Genomic DNA, 14,058 nt, shown 5'->3' on the forward strand with positions numbered 1-14,058 from the left:
TAAAAGAGGTTACACCAGGGCAAAAAGAACCTCGAGATCACAAGTTCTGTACCCTCGTGGGCGAGAGGACACGGGTGACAACAAGATTAGGTTCATCTCAACATACAATAGAGTGGAATACAATGAGATCAATTCTAACGAAACATTGGTCCATTCTCAGTATGGAACCCTCGCTGTATCCACTACTAGGAGACAAACCGTCTGACACCAAGGAGATCACGTAATCTCAGTGATCTTCTTGTTAGGAGCCATTATGTTCCAGCCAACAATACTTTTTTGGCTTCTTTCGCACCCACAGTGGGATGTTTCCCGTGCGGTCACTGCCTGACATGCACCAATGTCCTTCGCTGTAAGACTTTTGACTCTGCTGGGGGTGAGCGCCAATTTAAAAACAAACATTGGATTTCATGTGGTAGTACTTATGTTATCTATTACGCCACATGTGGCTGCCAACTTATTTATGTGGGGCTCACCCCCAGAGAGCTCAGAGTCAGAGTCTGAAAACATGTCAGAGACATTCGCGTTGCCAGGCAAGTGACCGAAACATCAGAACTTAAGACAATCCCCCGCCATTTCAGGGATTTTCATAATTGCGATTCACGCTCACTGATGGTTAGGGGAATTGATTTGATCCATCTAGGGACACGTGGTGGAAATGTTAAATGAGACACGCCGGATTGTGACTCTTGACACAATGGCTCCCAATGGACTCAATGAGTCCCTGAGTTTCTCTCCTTTTCTTTAGACCTGATTTTTGACAGTAAACATATTGGTTTTTTTTTATGTACTGTACTATGCGTTTTTATTCGGTGTTGCCCCCCTCCCCCCCTTTTTATTGCAGTGGGTGTTTTGGTAATTTGTTATGGGTTGTCCTTACTAAAAATTCTTCTTATTTTATCATACTTGTTCTTTATTGTTCGTATCTTTTTTCATTGTTTTTGTCCAGGTTTTATTCGTATTTGATATTCTTTTGGCTATTATTTTCTGAAGTACTGCACCGTTCTGAAGAATCCCTCTGTCTGGGGCATCTACAAAAAGCTTTGGAAGAATTCTGATATACTGTCATCTATGAATATGATATTTTGCCGTTATTCTCTCTATATATCTATTATTATTTTTTTTTATTTTTTTTTTGTGGATGTTATTTTTACTTATACCTGCAGTACCTAGAAAGGCCTGTAAGACATATATATATACACCTATGTATCATTGGTGGCGCTGTGGTGCGCGCGCTCCTCCTGGACCTGCGCCCACCTGCCTCGGTCTGGAATCTTCCATGCCCGCGCAGGCGCTGTGGCGGCTCTCTCAGGGGCTGCACGTGCCTCCCGTGGGCTGACTGCTGGGCATGCGGTGGGCGGGCGTGGCTTCCTGAGGGGGCGTGCACCGACTCCAGAAGCGCCATGGGCCAGCTTCTGATCACATGGTTTCCCATGTGATCGGTTGCTATGATACATTAAAGTCCTGGAAGGACAACACCTGTACTTCCCTTGAGAAAGCAAGGCACAGGCAACGCGAAACGTACGTTGGGAAGACGCCAATCCACCCTAGCTACCGGTCTGAGGGTCTTTGGGATACTTTAATTAGGGTAAGCGGACCTGGGCTCTTTTGTCCATTACTCCTACAAATTTGTTGATGGTGGCTCCGGGAGTTTGTAGTTTAGTGGCACACTGTGTGCTTATATTTTTGTTACTTGCCCTATACACACTACCTGGATTCACTAGTCATCACTAGCCTCATATATTCCGTTTTTCCCAGCCCATACCTATTATATAACTACAGATAACCTCTGCCTGGTTCTTTTTTCCTAGGGGGGTTCCTTCTGATACCGTTTCTTTTGCACACTGCTTCTATCCATATTGTCTTTTTTCTAATATGTATATATGTGTATTTAATAAAGATTTTGTTATATTTTTGTACAAGAAACTCCTAGTTCCTCGGTTTTTTCTCGACATAGGGAATATGTAGCATTGCACTGACTCTCCCATAAGGGCGGCAGCAGTCTGCCAGACCCGGAGCCATTCCTATATTGTAGAACTAGTGATATGTCATCACTTTAGGAGATGGGATTATCCCTTTAAACAGCTACACTTTAACTGGCATTTCCTATCATCACATACAAAATATTACCTTGTAAAGATATCCCGCACCGCCTGCTCACTGGCTCCGATATATTTGCTGAGAAGCTCAGGACCCTAAAGGACACATATTTTTACTGATCCAAAAAAAGGTCATAAACCAATTTTTACATCTCCCATAATTATCAAAATCTCCCCTCTGCCAGTCCATGATGCCAACAAACTGCTCTGGGGAAAAAAAAAATCACCCTTTAACCTGACTGAAAACAGTGGTGGTCCTAATCAGTGATTGACAGCTTCCTCTGTATAACTGTGCTTTCAGTGACAGCTGTCAGTCACAGATTAGGACCGCCCACTGGACTCCTAAGCCCAGAATGAGCAGGGATTTCATTAAATAAGATACACTGAATATTTCCCGTATAACTATATCTTTTCAGCTTGGTAACATGCTGCTCAGAGACTGGACCGATATTTGACATTTCAGGGGCGTTGAATGTGCAGAGTTTATGCAAAACACAGAGATCACCTTAATGCTGATGAAATTCATGCCGCTTTCATGAGCGATAACACCAGCCAGCAAAGTCTTCCCTGTGCCCGGTGCCCCGTACAGCAACACTCCAGATCTGTGCCGGATTGGGAGGTTTGCAAATAACTCTGGATACTAAAAAGAAAAAAAAAAGTAGACATTTACATTTCTGAGAATATTGTTTTCAAAGCATAAATGTAAGTTCAGTAACTACACACAATAAGCTGCTGTGTGTGTACACGAGGAATAACACTATTTCTGGCCATTATATCATTTGTATCCTGAACTTTTCTCCTCTGCAGTCCTATCTCTAATTTTCTGTTGTTTCTGAGCTAGTGCATGAAGACTCACTGCCAAGATGTCTCCTATACACAGCACACACAGACATGAGGGATTTCTGCTCCACTGTCTCTATGCAGCACATATTCAGCAGTAGCATGGAAAACATTAAAGCAGAACTGAGCAGTGTAGCAGTGAGTCCCTGCTCTTCTGTTTCTATGTAGCACTGAGGATACTACAGGAGAACTGAGCAGTGTAGCAGTGAGTCCCTGCTCTTCTGTCTCTATGTAGCACTGAGGATACTACAGGAGAACTGAGCAGTGTAGCAGTGAATCCCTGCTCTTCTGTCTCTATGTAGCACTGAGGATACTACAGGAGAACTGAGCAGTGTAGCAGTGAGTCCCTGCTCTTCTGTTTCTATGTAGCACTGAGGATACTACAGGAGAACTGAGTAGTGTAGCAGTGAGTCCCTGCTCTTCTGTTTCTATGTAGCACTGAGGATACTACAGGAGAACTGAGCAGTGTAGCAGTGAGTCCCTGCTCTTCTGTTTCTATGTAGCACTGAGGATACTACAGGAGAACTGAGCAGTGTAGCAGTGAGTCCCTGCTCTTCTGTCTCTATGTAGCACTGAGGATACTACAGGAGAACTGAGCAGTGTAGCAGTGAATCCCTGCTCTTCTGTCTCTATGTAGCACTGAGGATACTACAGGAGAACTGAGCAGTGTAGCAGTGAATCCCTGCTCTTCTGTCTCTATGTAGCACTGAGGATACTACAGGAGAACTGAGCAGTGTAGCAGTGAATCCCTGCTCTTCTGTTTCTATGTAGCACTGAGGATACTACATGAGAACTGAGCAGTGTAGCAGTGAGTCCCTGCTCTTCTGTCTCTATGTAGCACTGAGGATACTACAGGAGAACTGAGCAGTGTAGCAGTGAATCCCTGCTCTTCTGTCTCTATGTAGCACTGAGGATACTACAGGAGAACTGAGCAGTGTAGCAGTGAGTCCCTGCTCTTCTGTCTCTATGTAGCACTGAGGATACTACAGGAGAACTGAGCAGTGTAGCAGTGAGTCCCTGCTCTTCTGTTTCTATGTAGCACTGAGGATACTACAGGAGAACTGAGCAGTGTAGCAGTGAGTCCCTGCTCTTCTGTTTCTATGTAGCACTGAGGATACTACATGAGAACTGAGCAGTGTAGCAGTGAATCCCTGCTCTTCTGTCTCTATGTAGCACTGAGGATACTACATGAGAACTGAGCAGTGTAGCAGTGAGTCCCTGCTCTTCTGTCTCTATGCAGCACTGAGGATACTACAGGAGAACTGAGCAGTGTAGCAGTGAATCCCTGCTCTTCTGTCTCTATGTAGCACTGAGGATACTACATGAGAACTGAGCAGTGTAGCAGGGAATCCCTGCTCTTCTGTCTCTATGCAGCACTGAGGATACTACAGGAGAACTGAGCAGTGTAGCAGTGAATCCCTGCTCTTCTGTCTCTATGTAGCACTGAGGATACTACAGGAGAACTGAGCAGTGTAGCAGTGAATTCCTGCTCTTCTGTTTCTATGTAGCACTGAGAATACTACAGGAGAACTGAGCAGTGTAGCAGTGAGTCCCTGCTCTTCTGTCTCTATGTAGCACTGAGGATACTACAGGAGAACTGAGCAGTGTAGCAGTGAATCCCTGCTCTTCTGTTTCTATGTAGCACTGAGGATACTACAGGAGAACTGAGCAGTGTAGCAGTGAGTCCCTGCTCTTCTGTTTCTATGTAGCACTGAGGATACTACAGGAGAACTGAGCAGTGTAGCAGTGAGTCCCTGCTCTTCTGTTTCTATGTAGCCACGAGGATACTACAGGAGAACTGAGCAGTGTAGCAGTGAATCCCTGCTCTTCTGTCTCTATGTAGCACTGAGGATACTACATGAGAACTGAGCAGTGTAGCAGTGAATCCCTGCTCTTCTGTCTCTATGTAGCACTGAGGATACTACAGGAGAACTGAGCAGTGTAGCAGTGAATCCCTGCTCTTCTGTCTCTATGTAGCACTGAGGATACTACATGAGAACTGAGCAGTGTAGCAGTGAGTCCCTGCTCTTCTGTCTCTATGTAGCACTGAGGATACTACAGGAGAACTGAGTAGTGTAGCAGTGAGTCCCTGCTCTTCTGTTTCTATGTAGCACTGAGGATACTACAGGAGAACTGAGTAGTGTAGCAGTGAGTCCCTGCTCTTCTGTCTCTATGTAGCACTGAGGATACTACAGGAGAACTGAGTAGTGTAGCAGTGAGTCCCTGCTCTTCTGTTTCTATGTAGCACTGAGGATACTACAGGAGAACTGAGCAGTGTAGCAGTGAGTCCCTGCTCTTCTGTTTCTATGTAGCACTGAGGATACTACAGGAGAACTGAGCAGTGTAGCAGTGAGTCCCTGCTCTTCTGTCTCTATGTAGCACTGAGGATACTACAGGAGAACTGAGCAGTGTAGCAGTGAATCCCTGCTCTTCTGTCTCTATGTAGCACTGAGGATACTACAGGAGAACTGAGCAGTGTAGCAGTGAATCCCTGCTCTTCTGTTTCTATGTAGCACTGAGGATACTACATGAGAACTGAGCAGTGTAGCAGTGAGTCCCTGCTCTTCTGTCTCTATGTAGCACTGAGGATACTACAGGAGAACTGAGCAGTGTAGCAGTGAATCCCTGCTCTTCTGTCTCTATGTAGCACTGAGGATACTACAGGAGAACTGAGCAGTGTAGCAGTGAGTCCCTGCTCTTCTGTCTCTATGTAGCACTGAGGATACTACAGGAGAACTGAGCAGTGTAGCAGTGAGTCCCTGCTCTTCTGTTTCTATGTAGCACTGAGGATACTACAGGAGAACTGAGCAGTGTAGCAGTGAGTCCCTGCTCTTCTGTTTCTATGTAGCACTGAGGATACTACATGAGAACTGAGCAGTGTAGCAGTGAATCCCTGCTCTTCTGTCTCTATGTAGCACTGAGGATACTACATGAGAACTGAGCAGTGTAGCAGTGAGTCCCTGCTCTTCTGTCTCTATGCAGCACTGAGGATACTACAGGAGAACTGAGCAGTGTAGCAGTGAATCCCTGCTCTTCTGTCTCTATGTAGCACTGAGGATACTACATGAGAACTGAGCAGTGTAGCAGTGAATCCCTGCTCTTCTGTCTCTATGCAGCACTGAGGATACTACAGGAGAACTGAGCAGTGTAGCAGTGAATCCCTGCTCTTCTGTCTCTATGTAGCACTGAGGATACTACAGGAGAACTGAGCAGTGTAGCAGTGAATTCCTGCTCTTCTGTTTCTATGTAGCACTGAGAATACTACAGGAGAACTGAGCAGTGTAGCAGTGAGTCCCTGCTCTTCTGTCTCTATGTAGCACTGAGGATACTACAGGAGAACTGAGCAGTGTAGCAGTGAATCCCTGCTCTTCTGTTTCTATGTAGCACTGAGGATACTACAGGAGAACTGAGCAGTGTAGCAGTGAGTCCCTGCTCTTCTGTTTCTATGTAGCACTGAGGATACTACAGGAGAACTGAGCAGTGTAGCAGTGAGTCCCTGCTCTTCTGTTTCTATGTAGCCACGAGGATACTACAGGAGAACTGAGCAGTGTAGCAGTGAATCCCTGCTCTTCTGTCTCTATGTAGCACTGAGGATACTACATGAGAACTGAGCAGTGTAGCAGTGAATCCCTGCTCTTCTGTCTCTATGTAGCACTGAGGATACTACAGGAGAACTGAGCAGTGTAGCAGTGAATCCCTGCTCTTCTGTCTCTATGTAGCACTGAGGATACTACATGAGAACTGAGCAGTGTAGCAGTGAGTCCCTGCTCTTCTGTCTCTATGTAGCACTGAGGATACTACAGGAGAACTGAGCAGTGTAGCAGGGAATCCCTGCTCTTCTGTCTCTATGTAGCACTGAGGATACTACATGAGAACTGAGCAGTGTAGCAGTGAGTCCCTGCTCTTCTGTCTCTATGTAGCACTGAGGATACTACATGAGAACTGAGCAGTGTAGCAGTGAATCCCTGCTCTTCTGTCTCTATGTAGCACTGAGGATACTACAGGAGAACTGAGCAGTGTAGCAGTGAGTCCCTGCTCTTCTGTCTCTATGTAGCACTGAGGATACTACAGGAGAACTGAGCAGTGTAGCAGTGAGTCCCTGCTCTTCTGTCTCTATGTAGCACTGAGGATACTACAGGAGAACTGAGCAGTGTAGCAGGGAATCCCTGCTCTTCTGTCTCTATGTAGCACTGAGGATACTACTGGAGAACTGAGCAGTGTAGCAGTGAATCCCTGCTCTTCTGTCTCTATGTAGCACTGAGGATACTACATGAGAACTGAGCAGTGTAGCAGTGAGTCCCTGCTCTTCTGTCTCTATGTAGCACTGAGGATACTACATGAGAACTGAGCAGTGTAGCAGTGAATCCCTGCTCTTCTGTCTCTATGTAGCACTGAGGATACTGCAGCAGAACTGAGCAGTGTAGCAGTGAATCCCTGCTCTTCTGTCTCTATGTAGCAAATATTCAGCAGCAGCATTGAGGATATTACAGCAGAACTCAGCAGCGTAGCTGTGAATCTCTGGTTTCCTGTCTCTATGTAGCAAATATTAAGCAGCACCATTGAGGATATTGCAGCAGAACCGAGGAGTGTAGCAGTGAATCCCTGCTCTTCTGTCTTCTATGTAGCACATTTTCCAAAGCATGGAGGATATTAGGCAGCAGTACAGAGTAGTATTAGTGAATCCCTGCTCTATTGTCTCTACAGTGGGGAAAAAAAGTATTTAGTCAGCCACCAAGTTCTCCCACTTAAAAAGATGAGGTCGGCCTGTAATTGACATCATAGGTCGACCTCAACTATGAGAGACAAAATGAGAAAACAAATCCTGAAAATCACATTGTCTGATTTGGAAAGAATTTTTTTTCAAATTTTGGAGGAAAATAAGTATTTGGTCAATTACAAAAGTTCATCTCAATACTTTGTTATATATTCTTTGTTGGCAATGACAGAGGTCAAACGTTTTCTGTAAGACTTCACAAGGTTGGCACACACTGTTGCTGGTATGTTGGCCCATTCCTCCATGCACATCTCCTCTAGAGCAGTGATGTTTTGGGGCTGTCGCTGGACTTTCAACTCCCTCCAAAGGTTTTCTATAGGGTTTAGATCTGGAGACTGGCTAGGCCACTCCAGGACCTTGAAATGCTTCTTATGAAGCCACTCCGTTGCCCTGGTGGTGTGCTTGGGATCAATGTCATGCAGAAAGACCCAGCCACATTTCATCTTCAATGCCCTTGCTGATGGAAGGAGGTTTGCACTCAAAATCTCACAATACATGGCCCCATTCATTCTTTCATGTACACGGATCAGTTGTCCTGGTCCCTTGGCAGAGAAACAGCCCTAAAACATGATGTTGCCACCCCCATGCTTCACAGTAGGTATGGTGTTCTTTGGATGCAACTCAGCATTCTTTCTCCTCCAAACACGACAAGATGTGTTTCTACCAAACAGTTCTACTTTGGTTTCATCTGACCATGAGACATTCTCCCAATACTCTTCTGGATCATCCAAATGCTCTCTAGCAAACTTCAGATGGCCCGGACATGTAATGGCTTAAGCAGGTGAACACGTCTGGCACTGCAGGATCTGAGTCCCTGGCAGCGTAGTGTGTTACTGATGGTAGCCTGTGTAACGTTGGTCCCAGCTCTCTGCAGGTCATTCACTAGGTCCCCCCGTGTGGTTCTGGGATTTTTGCTCACCGTTCTTGAGATCATTTTGACCCTACGGGGTGAGATCTTGTGTGGAGCCCCAGATCGAGGGAGATTATCAGTGATCTTGTATGTCTTCCATTTTCTAATTATTGCTCCCACAGTTGATTTCTTCACACCAAGCTGCTTGCCTATTGCAGATTCAGTCTTCCCAGCCTGGTGCAGGGATACAATTTTGTTTCTGGTGTCCTTCGACAGCTCTTTGGTCTTCACCATAGTGGAGTTTGGAGTGTGACTGTTTGAGGTTGCAGACAGGTGTCTTTTATACTGATAACAAGTTCAAACAGGTGCCAGTACTACAGGTAATGAGTGGAGGAAAGAGGTGCCAGTACTACAGGTAATGAGTGGAGGACAGAGGAGCCTCTTAAAGAAGAAGTTACAGGTCTGTGAGAGCCAGAGATCTTGCTTGTTTGTAATTGACCAAATACTTATTTTCCTCCAAAATTTGAAAAAAATTTCTTTCCAAATCAGACAATGTGATTTTCAGGATTTGTTTTCTCATTTTGTCTCTCATAGTTGAGGTCGACCTATGATGTCAATTACAGGCCGACCTCATCTTTTTAAGTGGGAGAACTTGCACAACTGGTGGCTGACTAAATACTTTTTTTCCCCACTGTATGTAGCACATGTTCAGCAGCAGCACTGAGGATATTACACATCAGTACTGAGCAGTACATGATTTGTGTGTGGCTGTACATCTCTGTATTACATCTTTTCTCACTCTGCTCCTCCCCTTCCCTCTACATAAAGATCAACAGGCAGCTGTAATCTGATCCCTCAGTTAAATGGGTTGTCCACTACTTTTAATATTTGGCCATTCTATTTTTATGTTGAAAATATGTATCTTTGGAAATACCTTGCTTTGCAGTTACAGCCTGTGAGCGGCGCTATCCTTGGCCACTCACAGGCATCACGTGACCCGCCGCTGATGTCACGTCAAGTGAGGCATGACATCAGTGACGCGGCCCCCTTGGTGGATGCTGGGTTGTGGGTGGGATTACCCAGCGTGTCACACCCAGCATCCACCGCGCGCTTTCCCAATGAATGAGGAGAGGGAGAGCGAGCGGTGGATGCTGGGTGTGACACGCGGGGTAACCTTGCCCACAGCCCATCACTCATCGTGGAAAGCAGAAGAGAGAGACCCCCGGCTGCAGCCGAAACTTGATGTGACATCAGCGGATGTCAGAGCCGGCTGCAGACGGGGGTCACGTGATACCTGGGAGTGGCCAGTGATAGCGCCGCTCACAGGCAGTAACTGCAAAGCAAGGTATTTACAAAGATACTTATTTTCAACATGAAAATAGAATGACCAATAATTAATAGTAGTGGACAACCCCTTTAACTGGCAGTCTGTCTTGTTTTAGCTGTATTTCAGAATGAAATGAAATGATGAGGCTAAGAGGTGGGAAGAGGAGAGGAAGAGGCTCATAAGTGGAGAAAGAAACAGATTTTGCTGCTAAGATAATCTACAAAGTTTCTTATATTCACTTGTGCTACATATTTATGCAAACGTTGTTAAAGCGACAGTATTATTTTTTTTTTTTGCATACATGTGAAAAATCCCACTGTTATGTAAGGAAAGACATGAGTAATATGTTACATTTCTGTACCTTGGCTGGTAACTCAATGTTGTCCTTGAGAACCTGTCGTACATGGTGTAATCCTCCCACCATGCTCCAGCCCTGGTCCTTCGGCTTGTGTAATCTGGCGTTCTTCAGGGACATGGGAGTGAAGCCTTTAAGAGCTTTCTGGAAGTCTGACGTTGCCAAAACTAGATCTAAAATATATAATAAAAAAAAGAGCAGGTTTACGATATATATTTAATAAATTTGTAAGAATCTGAATGAAGGCCGGAGGGGATTCATTAGGAGAGCAGGGGCACGTCACCTCGTTTCATGTAGATCTTTCTTGTAGCCACGCTGGACTCTATGGCTCGTTCGACGAGCATGACAAAATCTTTGGCGACAAAACCTTCCGATTCCTTTGCGAGGTGATGGAGATCGAGGTCTTTAAAGCGAGAGATTTCACATGAAAGCCTGTTCTCTACAATGCAGCGGAAGACTTCAGACCTTTCCTTCTGTAAAATAAACGTGTCGCTTACGGACTTAGTCTGTATATGAGACTGAATCTACGAGGTCAAAAACAATATTTAGCAGACTGATTTACCGTATTTTTCGGACCATAAGACACACTTTTTTCCCCCAAATTTGGGAGGAAATGGGGGGTGCGTCTGAATGCACCGGGAGTTGCGGTGGTGATGGAGCGGGATTGCAGGGCCCTGCATTCCCTCCCTCCTTCAGGAACGCGGAGACGGCTGCAGCAGACGAAGAGGAGAGATGCTGTCAGCAGTGAGGCACAGCGGCGTGCGCGGCTTTCCGGTGGCCGTGGCCATCTTCCTGAAGCCGTGATCTACAGGAAAATGGCCGCCCGAGCCGGCGCATGCGCAGACTGGGAGCTCAGGCGGCCACTATCCTGTAGATCACAGCTACAGGAAGATGGCCACGGCCACCGGAAAGCCGTGCATGCCGCTCTGCCACGCCGCTCACAGCCCAGCCATGGCCCCAGCCCTGGCCAGGAAGAGGCCGCGGCCCCAGCCAGGCACAGGCCCCGGCCCCAGCTAGACACCGGCCCCAGCCAGGCACAGGCCCCAGCCCCAACCAGGCACAGGCCCCAGCAAGGCACAGGCCCTAACCCCAGCCAGGCAAAGGCCCCAGTCAGGCCCAGGCCCTAGCTCCAGCCACAAGCACCGGCCCCAGGCAGACACTGGCCCCGCAGCATCTCACCTTTTCTGCTGCAGCCACTGGGTTCCTGAGGGAGGGAACGGAGGGCCCTGCGATTCTGCTCCACCACCACCGCAACTCCCTGCTGCTGGAGCACCGGCTTCTTGCATCCAGGGTCCGCAGCATTCCTCCACTTCCGCCGGTTTCCTGAAGGACCCTACCTCCTGTGACCCGCACTCCACTGCCTCCCCAGGTAAGATACCTATTCAGACTATAAGAGGGACCCCAATCTTATAAAAAATATTTTTCTTTCTATTTTCCAACCCAAGATTTGGGGTGTGTCTTATGGTCCGGTGCATCTTATAGTTTGAAAAATACAATAAGTCTTAAAAAATATGGAGACTTTTGGGGGAATTTTTTTATTATTATTTATTTTTTCGCTTATGTAAATGCATGTATTTTGGGCTGAAATTAATTTTTACTCGTCAAAAGGAACTCACTGAAAGATTCTCAGTTAACTCATTCTGCAGCCGGCCAATAGGTGCAACATTTTTTTAATGAAATCCAATTGCAAAAATTATTTTTAGCTCAAAATACAGGGGATTAAGTAAAAAAAAAAAAAGAACCTAATAGATAATTATGTACAGACATCAGTGACAACGATGGTTACCTGAGCTGGTGGCAGGATGGGTTTAAGGCACTGGAAAAGATGAACTCCTTGCGACGAAATGAGGATGGGGTTTAGAGAATGCTCAGACTGGCTGGTTGCGATGACGGCAATCTGCGTCTCCATCCGGATTATTTCCTTCATTAGATCCTTCAGAACTGAAATACATGAAAAAAATAACCCAGGAGGTCAGCAAATTCTGCAAAGAGTAACATGCGTACCCAGCCTCCAACCAGGGGTCCCACCAGGCCAGTGGCGGCAGCTGCGATTCATTTTCTACCGGGACTGCCTGGGATGCTAAATGACCTGGCAATAGGATTCTGCTCATCAGTACAATTACGACAATACCAAACATGTCCAGTTTTTTATTATTTTAGTGGTGAAAAAAAAAAATTATGAAGTTTGCAAAAAAAATTTTGGGGGGTTGTGTCACCATTTTCCGAGATCTGTAATATTTTCATTTTTCTGCCAATGGAGCTGTGTGGCAGCTTACTGTTTGAGTGGCGAGATGATGTTTTCATTGATACCATTTTAGGATAGATCTGATGTTTTTATCACTTGTTACAGCAATTTTTTTGTGGTGTTACAGCGACCAAAAAACCCTTAATTTTGGAGTTCTTCAATATTTTTGTGGTTACGTTGTTTACTAATCGGGTTAATTATTTTTATATTTTATTAGATCGAACTTTTATGAACGCAGAGGGAAAAGGAGGGCGAGTTGAACTTTTATGGGTTTTTAAAAAAAAAAAAAAAAAAAGAAAACATGTCTTTTTACTTTACACTGTTCTTGTTAGTCCCCTTAGGGGACTTGAAGCTGAGATCATCTGATCACGTCACGGGCGTGCCGATGGACGAAAGGAATTCCGCACATGCATGGTGGCACGTGTTAAATGCGGCTGTCAATCGAGGGCTAAGCTCCTCTCTAGTCGCAATTGTTAGAGACAGGTCCTGGCTGTATCACATACAGCCATCATCTGCCAGTTATGGGGCGGGCTTACTCCGTATGCGGCGCATATTGTGAAGAGGTTAAACTTCAGCATCAGCATATACAGTACACATATGGTGTCGGATTATAGCGTGTGAGCATGCTGGCCTCATTGCTATTTATTTCCCTTACTTTGTTTGCTTTACGAGTTTGCACTTAATATTAAACCTCACAGTTGTACCCTGATTGTTCCTGGAATACTCTTTTGGATCACCTGTGTAGAGCATGCCCAGCTCTGCTACATCACCATTACTGAACCTTGCATTGCCTGACTGCTCTCCTGATGATCGTTTCTGTACTGCATGCCCAGCTCTGCTACATCACCATTACTGAACCTTGCATTGCCTGACTGCTCTCCTAATTATCACTTCTGTACTGCATGCCCAGCTCTGCTACATCATCATTACTGAACCTTGCATTGCCTGACTGCTCTCCTGATGATCGCTTCTGTACTGCATTCCCAGCTCTGCTACATCACCATTACTGAACCTTGCATTGCCTGACTGCTCTATCGCTTCTGTACTGCATGCCTAGCTCTGCTACATCACCATTACTGAACCTTGCATTGCCTGACTGCTCTCCTAATTATCACTTCTGTACTGCATGCCCAGCTCTGCTACATCACCATTACTGAACGTTGCATTGCCTGACTGCTCTAATTATTGCTTCTGTACCGCATGCCCAGCTCTGCTACATCATCATTACTGAACCTTGCATTGCCTGACTGCTCTCCTAATTATCACTTCTGTACTGCATGCCCAGCTCTGCTACATCACCATTACTGAACCTTGCATTGCCTGACTGCTCTATCGCTTCTGTACTGCATGCCCAGCTCTGCTACATCATCATTACTGAACCTTGCATTGCCTGACTGCTCTATCGCTTCTGTACTGCATGCCTAGCTCTGCTACATCACCATTACTGAACCTTGCATTGCCTGACTGCTCTCCTAATTATCACTTCTGTACTGCATTCCCAGCTCTGCTACATCACCATTACTGAACCTTGCATTGCCTGACTGCTCTATCGCTTCTGTACTGCATGCCTA

At 45.8% G+C, this 14,058-nt stretch overlaps 1 protein-coding gene across 4 annotated transcripts in view; it reads right to left on the reverse strand.

Annotated features, from left to right (window-relative positions):
* The window catches only part of PEX1 (peroxisomal biogenesis factor 1), a 71,705-nt gene that overhangs the window by 24,302 nt on the left and 33,345 nt on the right, over nt 1–14,058 (reverse strand). For all 4 annotated transcript variants that reach the window (XM_073677367.1, XM_073677364.1, XM_073677365.1 and 1 more), the window contains 5 exons: nt 12,029–12,183; nt 10,526–10,715; nt 10,249–10,415; nt 2,602–2,736; nt 2,128–2,192 (listed from right to left, as the gene is read on the reverse strand). In XM_073677367.1, the coding sequence (XP_073533468.1) occupies nt 2,128–2,192; nt 2,602–2,736; nt 10,249–10,415; nt 10,526–10,715; nt 12,029–12,183 (712 nt within the window). The remainder of the gene's footprint in view (nt 1–2,127; nt 2,193–2,601; nt 2,737–10,248; nt 10,416–10,525; nt 10,716–12,028; nt 12,184–14,058) is intronic.

Source organism: Phyllobates terribilis, unplaced genomic scaffold, assembly GCF_046119375.1.
Source record: "Phyllobates terribilis strain yellow unplaced genomic scaffold, ASM4611937v1 Scaffold_4__5_contigs__length_816908805, whole genome shotgun sequence".
In the NCBI taxonomy this organism is placed as follows: domain Eukaryota; kingdom Metazoa; phylum Chordata; class Amphibia; order Anura; family Dendrobatidae; genus Phyllobates; species Phyllobates terribilis.